General features: G+C 40.9%; 1 protein-coding gene across 5 annotated transcripts in view; it reads left to right on the forward strand.

Annotated features, from left to right (window-relative positions):
* Window positions 1-23259, forward strand: part of ESRRB (estrogen related receptor beta) — a 187470-nt gene that overhangs the window by 158019 nt on the left and 6192 nt on the right. For all 5 annotated transcript variants that reach the window (XM_060758124.2, XM_060758116.2, XM_060758091.2 and 2 more), the window contains 3 exons: window positions 5051-5161; window positions 8767-8928; window positions 21394-21663. In XM_060758124.2, coding sequence (XP_060614107.2) covers window positions 5051-5161; window positions 8767-8928; window positions 21394-21663 — 543 coding nt within the window. The remainder of the gene's footprint in view (window positions 1-5050; window positions 5162-8766; window positions 8929-21393; window positions 21664-23259) is intronic.

The raw sequence follows: 23259 nt of genomic DNA on the forward strand, positions 1-23259 counted from the left end.
TTGGACTTCCATTAAAGGGGGGGGGGGAAATCCCTCCCCAAACCTGATGTTATCAAAACAGGGAGGGGCCATCTTATTTCAGACTTGTTGGACAGATGTTTTTTGGCAGGACCACATTGGAGAAATGCAGAGAGCTTGAATAGATCAGCAGAACACCTCTTCTGTACTTCAGAGGATTGGTACAGGCACCAGTCTGCTTGAAGGACTTCTGGAACATGAGTGTCACCAACAGGATGGTTAGAAAATTGTCAGCCTTATTCAAAGCAGGTATAGACAATGAAAAAAAATGATAGGAAGAAAATCAACTCAGCTGGAGAAGAATTTTATGGATACTGTCATCTACTAAACAAATGGAAATCACTATTACTAGTGATGATTCCCCAAACTGGGGTGCTTTAAAAAGACAAATAGACTAATTCATAGAAGTTCAGGCTCTCAGTCACTACTCATTAAGCTGGAGGCAGAATGTTCTCAATATCATTTGATGCGGGATATTGGGAGTGAGGGCTGCTATTGCACAAAGGCACATCTTGTGTGCATCCTGTACATATGTCTGTCTGTGATGGGAACAGAAAGCCAAAATAGTTAGGCCTTCTTATCCAGCAGGGTTCAAATCATGGTAGACCAGACCCAACCCTATCTGCTTAGATTTCCTGTTTCCATAATAATCAAAGAGATGGTTTACAAGAAATGTCCTATGCAATAGCAACTTCCTGTTAAGAGCATATGAGAGGGAATGTTGATCAAGGTTTTTTGTTCAATAGGACATTTTTTCAACCATTTTCAACTTTTGTCCCCATGTCATTTTATTGCCAGTGATTACCACTGATAATCTCTAGAAGTAGTTAGTGCTACTTCTGTTAGTTGACCAGAAGCTCATCAGAGGCAACAGAGAAAAAAAAACAAGTCTACTAGAAGTCAAGTAAAAGCGAAGGAAGATAGACACTTTTGGACTATGCTGCTGGAGGAAAATTCTGAAGTGCCTTGGACCGCAAGAAGATCAAACCAGTCCATACTCCAGGAAATAAAGCCTGACTGCTCACTGGAGGGAAAGGTATTAGAGACAAAAATGAAGTACCCTTGCCACATAATAAGACGAAAGGAAAGCTTGGAGAAGACAATGATGCTGGGGAAAATGGAAGGAAAAAGGAAGAGAGGCCAAACAAGGATGGTATCCTTGAAGTGACTGGCTTGACTTTGAAGGAGCTGGGGATGGCGACAGTCGACAGGGAGCTCTGGCATGGGCTGGTTGAGGTCACAAAGAGTCAGAAGTGACTAAACGACTAAACAACAAAATAGAAGTTGGTTTGTTTTGGAGAGGTTGTTTGGCTGCACAGCCTCAAATATTTAAGAAACAGTGTGGCCCACTTTCTCTTGAGCTTCCTATTGGGAGGACCTGAAGAGAGCCATTTCTATTCACCTCTTTCCCCCTGTGACGGTCCTTGTTACTTTCCTATTATTATCTGTTAATTTTCTTTTATTGGGATAACTTTGAAAGTTTTTAATGGGCCTTCAAATATGGTGTATGGTGTCCAAAAGTCAACCCTATCATAGGGTTTTCTTGACAAGATTTATTCTGACAGGGGTTACTAAAATAATAAGATTCTTGCTAAAGGTCCTCTAAAATGCCCATAAAAGTAAGTTTTGAAAATAAATAGTCACTACTTCGAATACCTTTTCTTTCACTTGTTATGTTGCTTTCAGAATGTCACTTTGCCACTCCCTTGTTACTACCACCACCCTCCAAGTATGAAGCCTCAGGTAACAGTGCTACTTGTGATTCCTTACTTCTAGGTTGTGCACATTTCCATCCATTTGTACAAGATGGTAAGATGTTTTGGGCATGGATTTTACTTCCATGTATCTCTTAAGCCAGTTGGTTTAATGTGCAAATTAGCGAATCCCTTCAGTGCTGCCGCAGCGCCTTAAGATTTATCTGTGTAGTGACTGCACAGCAGGATAGGATGTTCATCCTATGGGTTAGCTTTCACACCCTTTCTTTAATGCTGGCATTGAGACGGCTGTGTAGAGATGAAACAACAATGGTGACCTTAATTAAAGTGCTTGCTTCAAGGAGTGTCAAACAGGATGCACAGACAGGAGGGGAGCAGAGTCTTGTTGGAAATTAACGAGCTAAAGACCTTGGATGAACAGACGTAAGCACTCAGAAAGGAACAGAGGGATGGAGGGAAAATCTCCTTGTGTGTCTCTTTTCTCTCCCTTATCTCTTTTAATGCACTTAAGTCCTTTTGTGGCTCTCTAATCTGATTGAGAACGTCTAATGCTTCTGCAACCTGTAAAGCCACCTTCCTAGGCAAGTACTAAGGACAACACACTTATATATGCATGGATCTCCTTGGCGGCGGCAGTAGTAGCACTATTGATGGTGATGGTGATGCACCACTACTTTTCACACATCAGAGTGCTCTGTATCCGTACTGTTTGGGATTTGTGACTGGAGTTAGCTAGTTTGACTTGCTGACCTGCAAAAGGTGTCACTTGTTAAGCAATAGTAACATTTGACTGTAGACATATCAGAAGTTCTCTGTGGCCATCCATAAATATAGATAGAGAAGTAAGAATGTGCTTCCTGACCCACAAAACCAAAATGCCTTCTGCTCATGTCCTTTACACTATGGCTACTTCTGCCATACCTATTTCAAGATGCCTTCTGCCCATGTTCTCAAAACCTGGAACTGCACCTTAAGCCGCCTGTGCACTAATACTAAACATGTGGCTTCTTGAGGGACACTCAAGAGTGTGAGGGCCCTGCAGAAAAAATGAGCACATGAAGATGTTTCAGACTTGTTTCTGTTCAGGGAAGGCCCAACATCTAGTGGTTTAAAATGCCACTGAAGCTGCAAATTGTTTTTAATAAACTAAAATCAATTAATAAATTTAAGAAACAAAACAACTCTGAGATTCACAGTGTTTGACTTCCTTTAGTATCCATGTTTATTTCACATATCTAGGTTTCACAATCTTGAAGGTTGACTGCTCACATATGTACATTCTATCCGACTACAGCATTATGGATGGACTTGTAGAAACTGGATGATTATCTATTTGTGATGGTGTCAACACATTGCTTATGATGAAGAACACAATAAAACACGAAGCTTTCCATGTATGGAAGCTGCCACAACTTTAGGCAAACCTCAGTGGTAGCAAAGGGGTAACCTTTGCTAACACTGAAGGGCCAGGCTTAACCACCTGCTAAAATAAATCTTGCCAATCAAAAGGTTGGCAGTTTGAAGCCTGGGTTGGGCTCAACTTTCAGCCCAGCTCACTGCCTACCTAGCAGACCGAAAACAGCTGTGGGTAGATAAATAGGTACTGCTTAAGCAGGAGGTATTTTAATGGCACCATAAGGAAATACTAGAAAAATGCCAGCAATTCAATCAAAAGGAGGAAGTCTGCTCTTCGGCATGGTGGATGGATCTACAGAAACCCCCTTGACTGGAATCGAGCACAACCTCCAAGACACCGAAGATGGGAAAAGCCTATAACAGTGTATAACGGCATTGAATGTTTGCTATATATGTGTTCTGTGATCTGCCCTGAGTCCTCTTCATCATTTGACCTTTCAACATCCCTTCCTACTTCCAGTATTTGCTGCTTGAGATCATAGCTTCATTCTGTCTTGTCCTGAGAACTGTATTTTGGGGAGATACTAGAGCTTTTTGGCTGGTCATATTTCTTTTGCTTGCCATAAATTTTATCAAACAGCTGGTGCAGCAACATAAATATCTAGTTGGCCTTAGAGATTAAAGAGGGGATCAAGGGGAGAGAAATGTACAAAATTATCTGTGTTTTTTTCTTTTTATAGTTGGAGAAGGGAGCTGAAGCTTGAATTAGATATGCACAGTGACACCCATTGAAAGAAATCTTGATTAACTTATCAATTTTACTCTTAATTAACTGTACAAACCTAACCCATGTTGGTTCAGAATGAAATCCCATTACGTTCAATTGAGGCTTATGTCATAATAGGTATATTTAGGTTTGCAATTCAAATTGGCACAAAATCTGCATGTGAATAAAGTATTATTATTGAAAGCAAAAAAAATGAATGCAGATGTATACACATGTTTCACCCCGGAGACTGATGTTTCATCATGTTTGGGAGCAAAAGAAAAATGCTTCTTTAAGTTGATGACCACCAAAATTCCACAATTTTTGAATTTAGAATAATAAAGTATTTATTGCAGGATATTTGCTACCTTGCTCATGGAGGACTGCAGGAGATTTTGGATTACAATTTCCATTGTTTTCCATAGAAAATAGTCAGGATTCTATAATGACTTTGAAACACAGTTAATATTTTTTTGAAATACGAGGATTTGATGTCTCTGTACAAGAAATATACTTATATAATTGAGTATAAGTCTAGTTTTTCAGCCCCTTTTCTAGGCTGAACCCCCCCCCCCCTCGGCTTATACTTGAGTCAAAGTTATTTATTATTTTACACTGTTATTAGTATTATTTTATTACACTTATTATTTTACATTATTATTATTATTATTATTATTATTACATTTGCATTATTTTACTCTGTTCATTATTTTTATTAAATTTACTATTTTACTCTGTTCATTATTATTTTTACATTTATTATTTTACTCTCTTTATTATTATTGGAAGGATACGTAAGCACATTTACATTGAAGAAGGTTAGAATAATGGTTTAATCAGAGTTGGACAGTCATATATTTAATTACAGTTTTATGCAAATATTCAAAAACATTTAACCTACTGATACCTCAATTAATGTAATTTTATCGGTATCTATTTTTATTTTGAAATTTACCAGTAGCTACTGCATTTCTCACCCTCGGTTTATACTCAAGTCAATACGTTTTTCCAGTTTTTTGTGATAAAATTAGGTGCCTCAGCTTATATTCAGGTCGGCTTATGCTCGAGAATGTACAGTATGTCTTTAGCCTTCCTAAATTTGTCTTAAAAAGCATAGCAAATGCTTTCTGGATGCTATTTCAAAATATGAGATTTTTAGGATTTCAATCTGTTTTATTTTTTATTTTGCCTACAGGGGTGCGTTTGGATCGAGTTCGTGGAGGCCGCCAAAAGTACAAAAGAAGACTGGACTCTGAGAACAGCACTTATCTGAGCTTACAAATCCCCCCTCCAGCCAAAAAGCCATGTAGGTGCCAGTGCTACACTTTGTTTGTCAGACAGACAATTGGTTTCCTTTCTCTCCTGTAGCTCTGTGGGATTATGCTGCTCTCCCTGAGTATTTCTAGCAAAGATTTATTCTAGACCGCCTTAATTAGGCATTGATTAAACATTATGCTTTAAGCAATGCTTTCTGAGCCTGTAGCTTTCAACTTTGTGCTCACAATCAGTATTTTCTGAGAGAGGGCAACAGCACAAATGTACGAGGCAGTACAAATGTGAAATATCAACTTCTGCACATAGTATGCTTGTCTCTTTCTTACGTAAGAGCCGCAAGAGGAAGAGAACACGGGAATATGCAGCACTGGAGTGTGGTAGAGTCTCCTTTTCTGGATGGTCATCTTTTGAGAGTTTTTTGACTAGATGGTCTCGGTGGTCTATTCCAACTCTATGACCTTACCAAAATTTGTTTCTCCATTTCCCTCCTAATTCAGTTAGCTGTTTGTCATTCATTTTAGATCTCTTTCCATTTCTTCTTGTGAGTGAGCTGTCTTGGGTCCCATACTGGTAGAAATGTGGGATATAGAATCATTGAATCATAGAGTTGGAAGAGACCTTGTGAGCAATCAAGTGCACCCCCCCCCCCGGCCAAGAACAGGAAAATTGCCTTCAAAGCACCCTTGACAGATGGCCATCCAGCCTCTGCTTAAAAGCCTCCAAAGAAGGAGCCTTCACCAAACTCTGGGGCAGAGAGTTCCACTGCTGAACGGCTCTCACAGTCAGGAAGTTCTTCCTAATGTTCAGATGGAATCTCCTTTCACATGTCTCCTTTCAGCCTTCACTTCTGAAGGCTAAACATGCCCAACTCTTTAAACCGCTCCTCATAGGGCTTGTTCTCCAGACCCTTGATCATTTTGGTCACCCTTCTCTGGACACATTCCAGCTTGACAACATCTTCCTTCAGCTGCGGTGCCCAGAATTGGACACAGTATTCCAGGTGTGGTCTAATTAAGGCAGAATAGAGGGGTAGCATGACTTCCCTGGATCTAGACACTATACTCCTCTTTATGCAGGCCAAAATCCCATTGGCTGTTTAGCCGTTGCATGACATTGTTGGCTCATGTTTAACTTGTCCACAAGGATTCCAAGATCTTTTTCACACATATAAAATTTATAAATATAATACAATTGTTAGGACCATTCCTTACAATGGGGTCCATTCACACTGCATTTTAGTGTATTAGTAAAAATGCCAATATTTCCAAGCTTTGTAGCTGCAAAATATCATTCTACTGTGTCATTGATGAATATTATGACACTCTAATTTGACAATTAATCATATGATGCAAATATGTTCAGTTGCAAGGCCAGTTCATACATTAAGCTAAAGCAATCCTGAGTTTTCCAAATACACCAAACAGGGCATTCCTTTCTGGACTACATAATAGATATTTCTCACCATGTAAGAAGCCAAATGATGTAGTCTGCAAAATCTTAGCTGGTCCTACAGCAATAAGCAGCAGTTACCAACTATGTGGCTAGAGGGATTAGAATAGGCTGTGTTACCCCCCCCCCCCCCACCAATAGGATCAAATACACTGTGAGCCATTTACATTACAATCACTCACACAAATAGTTGGAGAAATCTTTGAAGCAGAAATGAGGAATGAACCAGAGTTCATTTGCATTTCCTCATGGGTGTTGGTTGAAGCCATTTCCCCCATTGCACCCCCAGCCTGTTATGCCAAGAGCATCCAGGAGAATTGATTTTATCCAGAAAGCATCCAAACATGAGTTTTCTCTCAATATTAATTAGCCTGAATGCACGTTAGAAAAATTATCAGTTAAAATATGCAGAATTTTCTGATAGCAACCCTATCTTTGCACAGGATACCTTGGTACATTAGTAATTAACACATGTAAATATCTCTGATAGGATCAGAGAAGGATCATTGCTCACTGATACGGGACATGCTCTGAGTGCAGATGGTGGCCAAATTCAATCCCATTGTCTGCCTTTAGAAAGGATCAGGTATTGAGATTACAGAAAAGATCCTCTTGGAAGGGTGTTCACAGAGTAAATAAATTTGGTCTACATCAGGGCTTCTTAAACCTTTTCCACTTATGATCCCTTTCTACCTGAGAAATTTTTACATGACCCCAGATATATAGGTATATAAAATAGCTATTAAAATCAAGCATTTACTGAAAATAAATCAACATTTACAAGGCTTGATAAAGAGGCTGATTTTCCTTTTTGTGGAGTACAGCTCAAGTGTTTTCTGCAAAGTCCACTGTAAGCACTGCACATCGTTTCTAACAGATTTTTGCAACTGGGTGGTAGCTCAGAAACCTTTTATTGTTAACAAATTTTTCATTACCCCAATATTGAGCTAATGATGATGATGATGATATTAATAATAATCCTCATCATGATCATCATCATCAGCTAAGGAAATCCCATTTAGGATTGGAAACCACAGTTTAAGAAACTGTGCTCTAGATGAACAAATATTTTGACTGGGTAGGGTAGCTATGATTGGGACAAAACCAGGACATTGCCCCTCCAAATAAACTTTTTTGGCATTGCAAAGGCTGAGACATTGTTTGAAACTTAATGAACAAATACATTGACATGTTGGTGTAGCTTTGGGGTTGGAAGAACAGAATGAGGGACTCACCTCCTCCCCTTAAGACTTCCATTGTCATGAAATTATCCTTCTGGCCTCAAATTTCTAGCCTTGCAGAGAGTGAGGCAATTGAAAACATTGCTGTGTGTGTGTGTGTGTGCGCCTAAACTGGAACTGGTATTCTGTTCTGTATTTATGATGGCATCAGCTGGAGTTCTCCCTTATACATTTTTCTGTTCACATTTACAACCATGACACTATTGTCATTACTATTATCCCAAACCCACCTTAAAAGCTTAGTAAGTCCTGAGTATTCTGAGATTTAATGGAGGCAAAGAAAGCTTTATTCAAAAGTAAGAAGTTTAAATAATATCTTGCAGAATTCTTCTCCAAGCAATAGTTTAAAATGTTGCAAAGTTACAAGGAATAAGTTGCATTTCAAACACCTTGGAATGAACAAGGAACAACAAAATCCATGGCAGCTCCCAATGAAAAGTTAACACAATGAAAAGAGTTAAAGAGAAATAGAGCTTTGGTTCACTGATTCCATCATAGTTAGGAAAGTAGAGTCTGAACCGTTAGGAATCAGCCGAGATCAACCTTCATCATGCCAACAAGAACTGGAGAAACTAGAGAGAACTCAAAAGAACAAAGGCAGCAAAACTGGCATGCCTGGTCAGTGAAGACTTTTCTCTAAATGAGGCAGGGGTCGATTGCAGCACTTCCAAGTGAGCTGACAAAACATATTGATGAAATTATAATCGGTAGCATCATAATAGCACAATTACAAAAAAAAGACACTATTTGGAACATGCCACATCATTCATGATACATTACTGAATGCCAGATTCTTGAATATAATCTGGATCATTGATGTTCCTCCAGAACTGGGTTGTAATAGCAGCAATAATAGTCATGATAGAAATAGATGATGACGATGACATGGACAGTGATGGGCAGATGCAATAGCAGCATGTGATAATTTCTCTTTTTGAACTTACAGTGACTAAGATTGTCTCACACTTACTGGTGGCAGAGCCAGAGAAAATTTATGCCATGCCTGACCCTACCATGCCGGAGAGTGACATCAAAGCACTGACCACACTTTGTGACTTGGCAGATAGAGAGCTGGTGGTGATTATTGGCTGGGCAAAGCACATCCCAGGTAAGAAGTGGTAGCTAAAATGGATGGCAAAAAGGTGGCCATAGTTACTCAGCATTGTGGATTGTTAACAGTATCCAGGAGTTAAATGGATAGAATCTGATCAACAGATCTGTGTTTCAGCAATCTCAACATTTTGCAATCTGGAACCCTTCATTTTATAATAGGAACAAATACTCGATGGGGATCTTTGAGTGATCATGTGTCCTATTTATAGAAAACAGTCATTTGTTTGAAGGGCTGTCAGAGGATGGTCATTTACTTGATGGCAACCTCTGTTTGAAGAGTTGGTCAATCCAAGTCTATTTTAAGGCTGAATATTTGAAGAAGGGAGAGATACGTTAAAGTATCTATACAGACTAAGCAGGCACAAGCCCACCCTGGTTACTGTCTCCCAGAGTCTAAGCCAGTGGTTCCCAAGCTTTTTTGACCAGGGACCACTTTGACCAGGGACTACTCTCCAACATTAGTTCCAAAAGGGATACAAAGCAGTTTTTGGTCAACTTTAGATTCAGTTTGGTTATTTGGGGTGCTGATTCAGAAAATTGCACTGGATAGACCACATCAGCTCTAGTTTCTGATACTTCTGTATATACCATCCAGTAGTCACCATCTGCTCACCCACAGAAAACCATATTTAATAAGCCTTGGCACTGTAAAAGGGTTTTATGAGACCAGTTGCTTTTGTTGCAACAGTGTACTAATGGTGAGGCCGTGGACCACATTTCAGTTCTTGTGGACTACTGGTGGTCCATGGAACCACTGGTCTCAGCTGTTCTTTTACTCCATGTAAATTATAAAAATTATTTCTGTAGACCTCATCACATGGATGAGGTCCAACCTAGTGATTCGTCAACCTCTGTGGCAAATCTGGGCGTCATCAGGGCAATCTCTGTGCCACAGCCAGCACCTGACAACTCCCCATCACATGTGGGAAACATTGCCATGTAGTTGATGCCCACAGAAACCCCATTGTTCCTTACAGAACAACTGGGGAAGTAGCATCCTAGGACACTTTTTGACCCATGTGATAAGGCTATAAGTGTGCATAAATAAGCATAACACATTTTATGCTAGTCTGTGTCCTGTTTTGTGTTAATTTTCTTGGTGATAAGTTGATCATTGTCTGTTGTCTAGCTATATGTCTGGGAGATATGTATTCCCTTTGTTGCACATGATAACAAGCAACATAAAGTTGATGGCCCACACCTTTCTATTGTTGTGTTTGTTGTTGTTGTTATATGCCTTCAAGATGTCTGTGAGATATCTATTCCTTTGAATATTAGACTAGGATTTTGGGAGACCAGGCTTCGAATCCTGCTCTCCCAAAGTCCTGGTCTAATGTTCAAACCATTACACCACACTTGCTTTCCTATTGGTGCTTTTAATGAGTGTAAAAGGAGAATTGGGGACTTTTTCCTGCAGAAAATTATGTGAGGTCCATTGCTTGTAGAGCAATAAGGATCAGGAAATAAAAGGTGCATGCACAAATAAGTGTGTATACACAAACACCCTTTTTGCTGCTTGTTTTAATACTTAAAGGCACCTCAAGGAGAACCCACATTCAACAGAGAGCAGAGGTTACTGGACGACTACTGCTCGATTACAGCAGACTCCTTGCATTCAGTTAGAATTCCGATGTGGCTATTGATTTATTTGTGTAAATTAATGTATCCTTAGATGCCTGCGATTAAGTTGTAGCTTTACTGTTGACCTGAAAAACTCAAGCAGATACGTACTTTGAGAAGGAGGTCACTCTTTGGATACTGCTTCTCAGCAAATCTTAATCCCGGTGGTGCCCTTCTTGAAGGAGGCCTGTCTTATTGGGGATTACCCCACTCGCTAGCTGTACAATCCACCAGGTCCTGATTCAGCACAAACAGTTTTATGCTGCTGATTAAGGAAACTCAGTCTGGATTGCTCCAGTCACCCAACAGCTGAAGAGAATTAACAGGAAGGATAATAACAAGTTACGACAGACAATGGCTTTATTAAGGCTCAGTCCAACATTTCCATATTGATGAGGTCTTCCCTGCATTAATGTTAGTGGGGGTCAGTGTGTGTTTGGGTCTCATTAGAGTGCATGTTCTAGACCGTTTTTGTTCAAGTAAAGCAATAGAGATCACATTGTCCAAGCCAATGAGAATGTTCAATGCAGTGCACTCTTGGACCTCCTGTGGACATCTGTGGATGCTCAATGCCCATGATTTACAATAGCATAGTAAAATAGTGTTCCTTATATAAAACAGAAAAATCATGTTTTGCTTTTGGGATTTTTGTTTCCTAATATTTTTGAGCCATTGATGATTGAAGCCATGTATACAAAATTTATGGATATGGAGGACTAACTGTGTATGTATCAATCAAGGGAAATATGGAACATTTCCTAGAGAGTAGATCCATTGCTTTGGTGGTTATAATATAGATTGCAACTGCTTTTTACTAGACAATAAGTTGTTCCATTATCTCTTAAAACAAAATGTGAGCACTTGGAAATACAGTACGACCCTTGTATCCTTGGGAAATATGTTCCAAGATTCCTCATGGATACCTGAAACTGTGGATAATAACAAATCTTATATTTTGAATGTACTTGGGCTGGAAGTACACAATTGAATTGCATTTGAGTACCTAGAGAAGGCCCTCCGGTGGTGCAGTGGGTTAAACCATTCAGCTGCTGAACTTGCTGATGGAAAGGTTGGCGGTTCGAATCCAGGGAGTGGGGTGAGCTCCTGCTGTTAGGCCCAGCTTCTGTCAACCTAGCAGTTTGAAAACATGCAAAATGTGAGTAAATCAATAGGTACTGCTTTGGCAGGATGGTAACAACGCTCCAGCCACATGACCTTAATTGCTTGGAGGCATCTACGGACAATGCTGGCTTAGATATGGAGATGAGCACCACCTCCCAGAGTCGGACATGACTAGACAATGTCAGGGGAAACCTTTACCTTTACTTTGCCTAGAGAAGGCCATAAATATGTGTGTTGAGAGAATATTGTTTGGTTGTCAGTAAGTGATATCGTGAATATCGAATGCGTGGATAAGGTGGTTGTACTATAGCACATTTTGCTTTGGGAAACAGGTGATTATGAACCTGAATAACCCCTTATGGTGGTACATATAACAACATTTGAGCTCCTACATGATTTCATAGTTTGCCATAGGTGCAGTTCACTAGCTACATTTGCACCATAATAATAATGTCGGCAAAATAACATGTGTGACATATTAGGGCCTTGACATAACAAAGACAGTGGAATGGATACAATTAATTTGGGGAATGATTAGTTAATCATGGCAAATATTATCTGAATAGTACAATTCATTTTTACAACAAAACCTAACTACCTGATCACAGACTTGGTTATTTTAATGCAGACAGTTTTGGAACTGTAGAAATTTGTTCCTATTAGGCAGGAGTCCTTGTTTGTCTCATTCTTATAAAATAGAATGAGAAACACTGAAATCTTCTCCTTTGTGCAAATACAGGGTATTTTCTGTCACTCTTGATAGATCATTTTTCATTTGCAAGAGTGACTTCTGGAAAAAAAAAACGACGAGAGTTGCTACTTTGTGGCATTGACTTGTAAAAATTAGAAATTTCAGGTGGATTGTTTGTAGGCAGTTCTGCTTTAACTGTTTAGGTGCCTTTTGTTTTGGGCGGAGAGAGATTTTCAATGCAAATTACAGAAATAACAACAAACAGCACCAGTGCCATTCCACCTTCTTTGCCTCATTCTCACACTGAAGGCAAGAACTATCATGCTGGATGACCGGTTTTCAACAAGCTGTCTCAACATATAAAGACAATCGTTCTCATTGAACACAAGACGTTTTGTGACTGTCCTCCATATCAGATTGATATCCAAGAATAATACCAAATGCTGGTTTAATCATAGAAAGCAAGCCACCAGAGTGAGCTGACAGCATGATGGAAAGGGAAGAGTGAATAGGAATTTATTTTTTAATGAGTAAAGCTTCGCGTAAAAATCTATTTAGGCCCTGAAAATATCCTGAATGCTAGGCATCTGCATTTATTAGACAAAGAAAAATCACCAGATATTCTTCTGTGATCCCAGATATTTATATTGCATTATATTTTGAGCATTCCTTATCTGGAATTCCACAGTCCAAAATATTCCAAAATCCAAAATTGATCACATAGGTAGCTTAGTGATATATTTGTTTTCTGATGGTTCAGTAAACACAAACTTTGTTTCATGCACAAAATTATTTAATTTAAAATAGTCTATAAAATTATCTTCAGGTTATACATATAAGGTGCATGGGAAATATACATCAATTTTGTGTTTAGAATTTAACCCCATCACCAAGATACTTCATTATATAGGTATTCTCAAATCTGTGAAAATCCCAAACACTTTTGGTCCCAAGCATTTTGGAGAAGGGATATTCAACCTGTATATTGTGTCCACTGTGATTTATTTTCTTGTGTTTAAATTATTGTGATTTTATGTTGTTGATTTTTATTTATATTGTTTCTTGTATTTTATTTTCATTTTCATATTTCACTCTCGTTGTATGCTGTTTATTTGCATTGTTGTATTGTTGGGCTTGGCCTCATGTAAGCCGCCCCGAGTCCCCCTGGGGAGATGGTGGCAGGGTATAAATAAAGTTGTTTATCATCATCATCATCATCATCATCATCATCATCATCATCCTGTTCCATTATTGAAGCCAGGAGCCCCTGGTGACGCAATGGGTTAAACCCTTGTGCCGGCAGGACTGTTGACTTGAAGGTTGGGTTGCTGACCCGAAGGTTGCCAGTTCGAATGTAAGGAGAGCGCAAATGAGTTCCTTCTGTCAGCTCCAGCTCCCCATGTGGGGGCATGAGAGAAGTCTCCCATAAGGATGTAAAAAACATCAAACATCCAGGCATCCCCTGGGCTATGTCCTTGCAGACGGCCAATTCTCTCATACCAGAAGCGACTTGCAGTTTCTCAAGTCACTTCTGACACAAAAAAATTGAAGCCAGCGTGTCTGTTGTTGTATACTTCCACACATGTTTGCACATATAGGCAAATGCACCCAAATCACAGCTATTGGCTGTTCAGTGATCCTCAAACCCAGCTCAGCCAAGCAAATGCATCCCCGCAGTGTCTTTATCTCACTGCAGATTCCTCCCTAGTTATGTTGGCAAATGAGACCAATTAAGATTGCAAAGCCACTCTCCTGCAATTGGGTGTAGAAAAACATGTTTTCATAGTACTCAGCAAATATTATTACCCACTATTCTTCCTGGCAAGGTTGTGTTCCTTCCCCTCTGGCTGGGACTCCCAGTCCTTCAGGCTTTGAACCTTCATCCAAAATTAATCACTTGCAAATTCCTTCAACCCTCACCACCCATCCCTATCGGGAAGAGGATCCTTCCATTGTGGGTGGTGACAGGGTGGCTGTTTTGCTACTGTTCTGCTTCACCCAGCAGAGGGTGAAATATGGCTGGTCGAGTGACAGCAGCTGCATCTAGAATGGCCTCAGATCCTATAATTACATCTCTCTTTATTACAGCTGCTAATGGCCCTCCAGGATGACAGAAATGATAATAAATTAACAGATTATGAACTCCACTTGCCACAAATTATGTGTTTTTTCTTCTCTCTCTCTCTCTCTCTCTTTCTCTCTCTCGACATTCCATGTTCTCTCACCCTTTTAAATCCTGCTGCTAGACAACTGAAACAGTATTATACCTGGGCAGAGGCAATCTAAGGCATTTTGCTGCCTGAGGCATCACAATAGATGCACCCTGTATCTCTAGAGCCAGCCAAGAGTATTTGGGCAAGTGAGGCAGAGTATCCCATTTCTCATTTCCATTCAGACAATTAAAATACAGAGTAAACAGCTAACAACTTCTTGCTCATTCTTTTCACCCTAAATCATCTCTAGTAGGAATGTAAAAAACACTTGCACATTTTGTTTAATGAGAAAGGGTGTTTTCACTCAAGCGAGTCATTCTTTCAAGAAAATTGTCAATGTGTTATCTATCTAGCAAGGAACCCCCGGTGGTGCAATGGGTGCAATGGGTTAAACCCTTGTGCTGGCAGGATTGAAGACAGACAGGTTGAAGGTTCGAATCTGGGGAGATCATGGATGAGCTCCCTCTGTCAGCTCCAGCTCCCCATGCGGGGACATGAGGGAAGCCTCCCACAAGGCTGGTAAAACATCAAAACATCCAGGCATCCCCTGGGCAATGATCTTGCAGATGGCCAATTCTCTCACACCAGAAGCGACTTATTTTATTTATTTTATTTTTTATTTCTTGCATTTGTTAACCGCCGCTCTCAGCCCTAGGGCGACTCGCGGCGGTGTACAGTACAAAAAAGACACTTTACAAAAGAATCAGACAACAATTAACATCACTAATACATACATCTAACTTACACTAAAAATCCGCTCCGTCATATTTATGGAATCATAGTCAATCTCGTCGTCATAGTTCAATCCGGTTGTCATTACCCGTAGCATAGCATTTAGTTGAAAGCCTGCTCGAAGAGCCAAGTCTTCAGGCCCTTACGAAAGGCCATGAGGGAGGGGGCCTGTCTGACATCAGCAGGGAGGGAGTTCCACAGCCGGGGGGCCACCACCGAGAAGGCCCTCTCTCTCGTCCCCGCCAGACGTGCCTGTGAGGCAGGCGGGATCGAGAGAAGGGCTTCCCCAGATGATCTCAAGGTCCTCGTGGGCTCGTAGGCCGAGATGCGGTCCGCAAGGTATTTTGGGCCGGAACCGTTTAGGGCTTTGTAGGTTAACACCAGCACCTTAAATTGGGCCCGGTAGCAAATCGGCAGCCAGTGGAGCTGGAACAGCAAGGGCGTTGTATGCTCCCTGCGTCCTGCTCCTGTTAACAACATGGCTGCCGCGCGCTGGACTAGCTGCAGCTTCCGGGCCGTCTTCAAGGGCAGCCCCACGTAGAGAGCGTTGCAGTAGTCAAGACGGGATGTGACCAGAGCATGTACCACCGTGGCCAAGTCAGACTTCCCAAGGTACGGGCGCAGCTGGCGCACAAGCCGAAGCTGTGCAAATGCTCCCCTGGTCACCGCTGAAACCTGGGGGTCCAGGCTCAACGATGAATCCAGGGTTACACCCAAGCTGCGAACCTGCGCCTTCAAGGGGAGTGCGACCCCGTCCAGCACAGGCTGTAACCCTATACCCTGTTCGGCCTTGCGACTGACCAGGAGTACCTCTGTCTTGTCTGGATTTAATTTCAGTTTGTTCGCCCTCATCCAGACCATTACAGCGGCCAGGCACCGGTTCAGGACTTCGACAGCCTCCTTAGTAGCAGGTGGAAAGGAGTGACAGAGCTGGACATCATCTGCGTACAGATGACACCGTACCCCGAAACTCCGGATGATCTCACCCAGCGGCTTCATGTAGATGTTAAACAGCATGGGGGACAGAATAGAGCCCTGAGGAACCCCACAGGTCAAAGGCTGTGGAGTTGAACAGGAGTCCCCCAATAACACCTTCTGGGTACGACCCTCCAGAAATGACTGGAGCCACTGCAGGGCAGTGCCCCCAAGACCCACTTCCGCAAGGCGCCCCAGAAGGATACCGTGGTCGACGGTATCGAAGGCCGCTGAGAGGTCCAGGAGCACCAACAGGGACACACTCCCCCTGTCTAGCTCCCGGCGCAGATCATCCACTAAGGCGACCAAGACCGTCTCGGTGACTTGCAGTTTCTCAAGTCACTCCTGGCACATACAAAAAAATCTATCTAGCACAGTGGCCTATTTGTGTTCAAAATGTTTTTACAAAGATCTCCAAATGTTTTTCAATCTGTGAATGATACCCTTTCAACACAAAGATTTTTTTCTTTTTTGCATAAAGTCAAAATTTTCATGCAAAAGATTTTTTTTCCTTTTTCTTTTGACATATTTTTCACAAGAAAACATCCGGAATGCAAAAACAAAAACAAAAGCAGCACTGAAAACACAGAAGAACTCATAATCTCACCCAGAAGGATGAAAACTAACATTATTTGTTCTTGCATGTGAGAATGAAATAACCAGTGATCTGCTGACTTGTTCCACCTAATCATTAGATACTAATAGTGAGGTTGGCCATGCCTTGATATGCAATTCCACAAGCTTGCAGGATTATGCTTCATGAAGGGTGTAGAAAGCCTTCAGTAGGAACCCCATATAGAACCCAGTACAGGTTGAGCATTCCTTATCTGGAATTCTGAAATGCAAAATTCTCCAACATCATTCACATGGGTGGCTGAGATAGTGATACCTTTGCTTTATGATTTATGTCCCGGCATTGAATGTTTGCCGCATATATGTTGTACTCCACCCTGAGACCCCTGCGAGGTGAGAAGGGTGGAATATGAATGTTTCAAATAAATAAATAAATATTTTTGCTGGTTCAATGTACATATTTTAATGCACACAATTGTTTTAAATATTGTATAAAACTACCTTCAGGCTGTATGGTGTGCACACTTGTTAGGGAGCTGCTACCAATCCCAGGAATTTAAAAAATGTATCTGTTTAAAAACCTTTTTCAAACTTATGTTTGTCACTTTCACAGTTCACTTTCTAAGGGAGAATCTGTCAATCTTAAGCTTGTTCAGGTTCCCATTTTTTATCATTAGCCTGGTCCTACCTCAGTTCTGCAAGCCTGTCTTTTTCTCCACACAAGAATAAATATATTGTTTTTCTACACATTTTATAAAAAATATCCACATTTTCCACATGTATTCATTTTATATATACTATCCCATTGATTAATGTACATTTTCAATGCACATTTTAAACTGAGCACATATTTTCATAACTTGTGAAATACTTCACAAACTCAGTAATTGTATAGAATTCTACTGACAGATTCAGATTCAGTATGGAAAACCGGATAATCTTGGATTAAAATATAAACCAAAACCATTTCCATCTGCAGCTGTTTTTAGATGCACAAGGAATTTTTAGCTATGCACTTGAGAAAAGCAATATGTGAAGAGAAGAGAAACTTACTAGTTCAAGAGCTGCATGTTCTGGTTAGGTTTTCTGAACAGTTGGAATATGTCATCTCATATGCTAGATTTCCTACTTAAAATTATGTATACTTCTCAGGCCCCAAATGGACTGGATGTTTTTGCCCACATGAGACTTGCTGGACAGTCTCAACAGTTTTGACTGTCTCCAATGGAAATTCCTTCCTTTGCTAGGATAAAATAAAGTGCAAATATAGTGGCCTTAGGAAACGAACGCTTTCCAGTAGAGCGAAACCTTTGTGTGTGCAAGGTAATTGTTAAACAAATGTGGAGGAACAATAGAAGACCACAATTGCCCAGTTCACAGGGCAGACTGGAGTTATTCAAATACCTGTAGGACAAAGTAAAGGGTCATCAGCTCACAGCAGCTTCATTGTATCCAATCCAGCTCTTTTCCATCTGCAGACTGGCCCCTGAAGGGTCAGATTTGTAATTCCCATCCCTGGTGTCCTGGCCTTCTCTTCAGCTGTCCTGTTATTTTCTTCCGACACTCCTCCCCAATGCTTTATCGATCCCACCCTCCTACCCACCAGACCTCACACACGCACACACAACACGTGACAGCTGATTGGTATCTGTTAATTAATGTGGCCCGAGGCCTCTTTTCTATTCAGTGGCCTGATAAGGAAAATTGGATGTCCAAGGACTGCTGTGCCATTATTCCTCCCTTACCTCTGGCAACACAAACACAAAACATAGTGTAGTGATAAATAAATACCACTAACCCCATTCCTCTGCCCTCACTTCCTTGGGCTGAGATAGCCAAGATAGAAAAATAGAACTCCCGACTAGTCAATACAGCAATCACCAGCTCTTTTGTTAATTGCTAAGTTGATAACAAGAGAAATCAAATGATCCTTGCCGTGACTGGGCTCCTTTGGCTCGGATGCAGGCAGGCACACAAGTGTCCAAGTGAAGAGGCCTCCGGGTATGAAGGCATCCTGCCGAGCATAAATCATCACTAGTGGGACTGGAGCATCTCGGAGGCAAAGGTTAATGAGCTTAGTGAGAATTGTGGGGCACGAGCGAATGAGGAAACAAGAAATGAAGACAATCTCTTACAACAGAGGTTTTTGGCCACTCTCAAAGTGCTGGCTTTGGCCCATAAAGCCCTAAAAGGCCCCATCCCATTTTACCTGTCCAAACGCATCTCCCCCTATGAATCATCGCAGAGATTAAGATCCTCCAAGGAGGCCCTGTTCTCCATCTTGCCATTGTCACAGGCGCGATTGGTGGGGACGAGAGAGGCCTTCTTGGTGATTGTCCCCGGGCTATGGAACTCCTGGCAAGATCAGATCGGCCCCTTCCCTCCTGTCCTTCAGAAGGATGGTAAAAACTTGGCTGTGGGACCAAGCTTTCGGAACAGTGCAATAAAGCAGCGATACCTTACCAAGCCAATTGGATTAGACGCAGATGATCAAGACGGTTTTAACAGTGTATTTTAATATTGAGACAAATGTTTTAATGTTTATGTATGCATGTAATGAATTCTTGTCCCGGCATTGAATATTTGCCGTATATATGCTGTGCTCCACCCTGAGTCCTCTTCTGGGTGAGAAAGGCGAAATATAAATGTTTTACAAAAATAAATAATAAACAGTGTGTACACCAGTTGCTACCAAGGGGTAAAAATGATAGAAGGAGTAGGCATACTTTTAGGGTGGGCTTGGTCTCCATACTTTAGTTTGCTCCAGAGCTTGGAAAAGTTTATTTTTGGACTACAACTACTATAGCCCCTCAACCATTGTGGTCAGTAGGCAATTATGGGAGTCCTAGACTAAGACTTAAAATAACTGTTCCAAGATCTGATTTCATCTCCAAATATATGAAATGAAAATATTTGGCAGAGTTGCACTTGCATGTTTCTGCCTCCCCCATCCCACTTGCCAGCAAGGACAGTTTTTCCTATTTCTTTTAGATAATTACTTTTATGTAATTCTTTGTCCATTTTAAAGAGCATTCTAACAGTAACAATTGAAAATTGACTCATCCAAGAAGGAAAAGGTTGAAATAATGGAAGTGACCTTTTTTCACACTTTCTTGTGTTTGACTTTGGAATACCACCCATTTCCTTTCCCACACTGACTGTAATGTGTGTTTTTATTTTCCAACAGGGACTTTTCATGTTTCCTCTCTCAGTTCCCATTTGACATCTTCCATAGTTTATAGTCAGAAAGTATAGGTCAACTTTGAAAACTGTTGGAACATTAGCTTTTTATTGGCTCCGGTGTGTTCAAATATCATCTATGCATTTTTAGGATTTGTTCTGGCATCCAAGTGGGTGTTCATAGGTGTGGGTGCTGCTTTTCCACAAGTACTAAGTTAAAATAATAATTATATGATTAATTAACACAATTCGTAAAAGTGAATTGTATTCCATGGTCATGTCAGTTTTGATTTTCCGACATGAAGATTCAATTGAGGTGAACAAGCACTGTTAGAAGACTATTCCTGTTTTTTATACTCTACCTTTTATCCAAAATCGAGACTCAATGCGGCTCATTTCTCTGAGAAAAACAATGGGTCTGGAACCACCTTCTTGTGCAGAGGGCTAAGTATTAGGATTCAAGGCTTGATTAATGTAAATGGAAAAAGCTGTGGTTTAGTGGTTTGATCACTGGACTATGACTTTAGAGACCAGGGTTTGAATCCTAACTCGATCAAGGAAATCCACTGGGCAGCCTTGGACTACTCTTTCTCTCTCAGCCTCAGAGAAAGGCAGTGTCCCCCCAACCCCAGCCCAGCAGTGTGTGTGTGTGTACATATAAAACATAAGTGAACGGGAGGCAGTAGTCTATGTGGTAAGGTGTTCTGAATAGTGGTTCCCTGCGAGTTTGGGTGATTTTAAGTCTTTCATCACAGGCTTTGTCACATTTTCCTTGTGTGTGTGTGTGAAAACAGGGCTGAACTTGCTCAGAACGGCTTGTAAGGACTCATTTTGTCCAGATTTTTGTTGATTATTTCTGTTGGTAGAAGGATCATGTATGACAATGTAGGTCACCCTTTGAGCAGTTTTTACTGGTACAGAGGAAGGCAACAGAGGCCAAACCCAGTAGGAGATTAAGATGTCCTACTGACTCCACAGAAACATTTTCTTCCTTTTCCTCTGCCACCACACTTTCTCAGCAGTCTGCCAGAATAACTGTGCCAGCAGATAGCTCTTTGACCCATGTGCTTAACTGTACTGCAAAGTACAGACTTATGTAAATCTTCTTGATGCTTGAAGTTATATTCTTGACTATGGTGATTGAAAGCTTCTTTTCTGTGTTGTCAAGGACTTTTGTCTAATGTGCGTTTGGAACTTGATTCTATGGTTCAGTTTTGCCATTAAAAGATTCCATGTGAGAAGATGATTGCCTCTATGGCTGGATGATCTAATAGACCACTTGCTAGATTACAAAGCTTCAGAACTGCTTCTACCTGCATCCATAAATTGACCTGCTGTTTTCTTGTCCTGCCAGGCTTCTCTAATCTTTCCTTGGGGGACCAGATGAGCTTATTGCAGAGTGCCTGGATGGAGATCCTAATTTTGGGTATTGTATACCGTTCATTACCCTACGAGGATAAATTGGTCTATGCTGAAGACTACATCATGGATGAAGAACACTCACGTTTGACAGGGCTGCTGGAGCTCTACCTGGCCATCCTGCAGCTGGTCCGCAGGTACAAGAAGCTCAAAGTGGAGAAGGAGGAGTTTGTCACACTCAAAGCCCTTGCTCTTGCTAATTCAGGTAATACTATGATCTGGAATGGACATGTGGGCTTAATAATTAGGATTGCTAGATCACCCCTGAGACTGTAAGGCCAAAACAAAGGCCTAGGGATGTTTTTGTGATGTTGTGGGAGGCTGGATCTGGCAATGTTACAAGGATGTAGTTACAAGGGTCAGGTTGTGGTGATGCCATTAAGCATGGTGTATTAAACATCAATCATAGGTGAAGTATGCTATTAAAAGAAAAACGCCAACTCTAACAAATGAGAAACACATAAACACATAGAGAGAACATTCAAGGCTGCGTTCTTATTCTGTGATTCCGCCATCTCATTCTAAGAACTGGAGAAGAGGGGCTCAGCTTTGAGATGCAGCACCAGGTCCTGAGATCTGGCAATCCTACCAGTGGTCACCATGTTTTGCAAAGGAGAAAGTGCTCATAGCATCAAGTTTGGCATTTGAAATAGGAATGGTTCAAAACCAGAATTTTCTAGCCCTTAAATTCATTTACAAGCCCCCTTTGCTAATCTGTTTATGGATGTTAAGGAGTTCTTGTATTCTTCTTTCTGCTTTGTCTTTTTAGCTAGCCAGTTAGCTTCAGTTCAGAAGTAGCTGGCTTGTGGACCCCCCTCAGGCATTGTGTTTGAACCACCTAAACATAGGATGAGTGGAAGAGTTCTAGCTAATGCCCACTCCCTGCACATTTGTATCACGCACTGGGAGGAAACTGTCTGAAAGGAGAGCTTCTTCCCTCTTGGGAGAGTCTTCCGTTAAACCAGAATGCAGCAGAGCTGGTGTTTAACTTTGTTCAGAAGAATCCACAGAGGATTTTCTCTTTACGAAGTCGTTCTCCACTTACAGAGTGTGATGGAAATGTAAGAGTGGGAGTGTGCTTCTCTTCTTCGTGTGTTTAGGCTAGATGAATAAGAATACCTGCATCACAATTCAAGAAAATAAAAAAAAAAATCCTTGGTCCTTTTTGGGGGGGGAACCTTCTTTAGTTGATTACTAAGCCTTTGTGAAGAATACAATGTTCAGTTTTGAAGGATTTCTTCCTGCTCCATATAACACAAACTGGAAAAGTTGTTTTGATCATAATTTGGATAATCCCTCCTATGGCCTACCCTATAGGATTCTGAGTGGAATAACAATAATAAAAATTAACCTTTCCCAAGATCTGCAAAGTCTACAGGATATACCTGGACTCCGTGTGGTAACCTCTTCCCCTTTCTACACCAGAGGCACTTGACAGCTTGAAAAAATCGCAGTCATTGATTTTGTAATTAACAGTTTATCAATGCTATTGATACTGGTTCACTAATGGATTGCAGGAAAATTAATTGTACAGAGATGCTTATTTTTTATAGTAAATTGCTAAATTTAAACACACACACACACACACACACAAACTATGCTTGAGAGAACAATCTTGTTGAAAAGGATCTTCATGAATGTTGCCTCTCTGAGTCTGTTTCAGTCTCATGGCTTGTAAACAGTTGTCATATATCTTTACTATGTAAAAATTAGGTTAGGAATGCAGTATAATGGTTATCTGTCCCATGTTACAATGCTATGCTGCCTTGGAGGCTCTTGGAGTTAGGGAAAACAGTACCTT

The sequence above is a fragment of the Anolis sagrei genome, chromosome 1 (genome assembly GCF_037176765.1).
Source record: "Anolis sagrei isolate rAnoSag1 chromosome 1, rAnoSag1.mat, whole genome shotgun sequence".
Taxonomy (NCBI): domain Eukaryota; kingdom Metazoa; phylum Chordata; class Lepidosauria; order Squamata; family Dactyloidae; genus Anolis; species Anolis sagrei.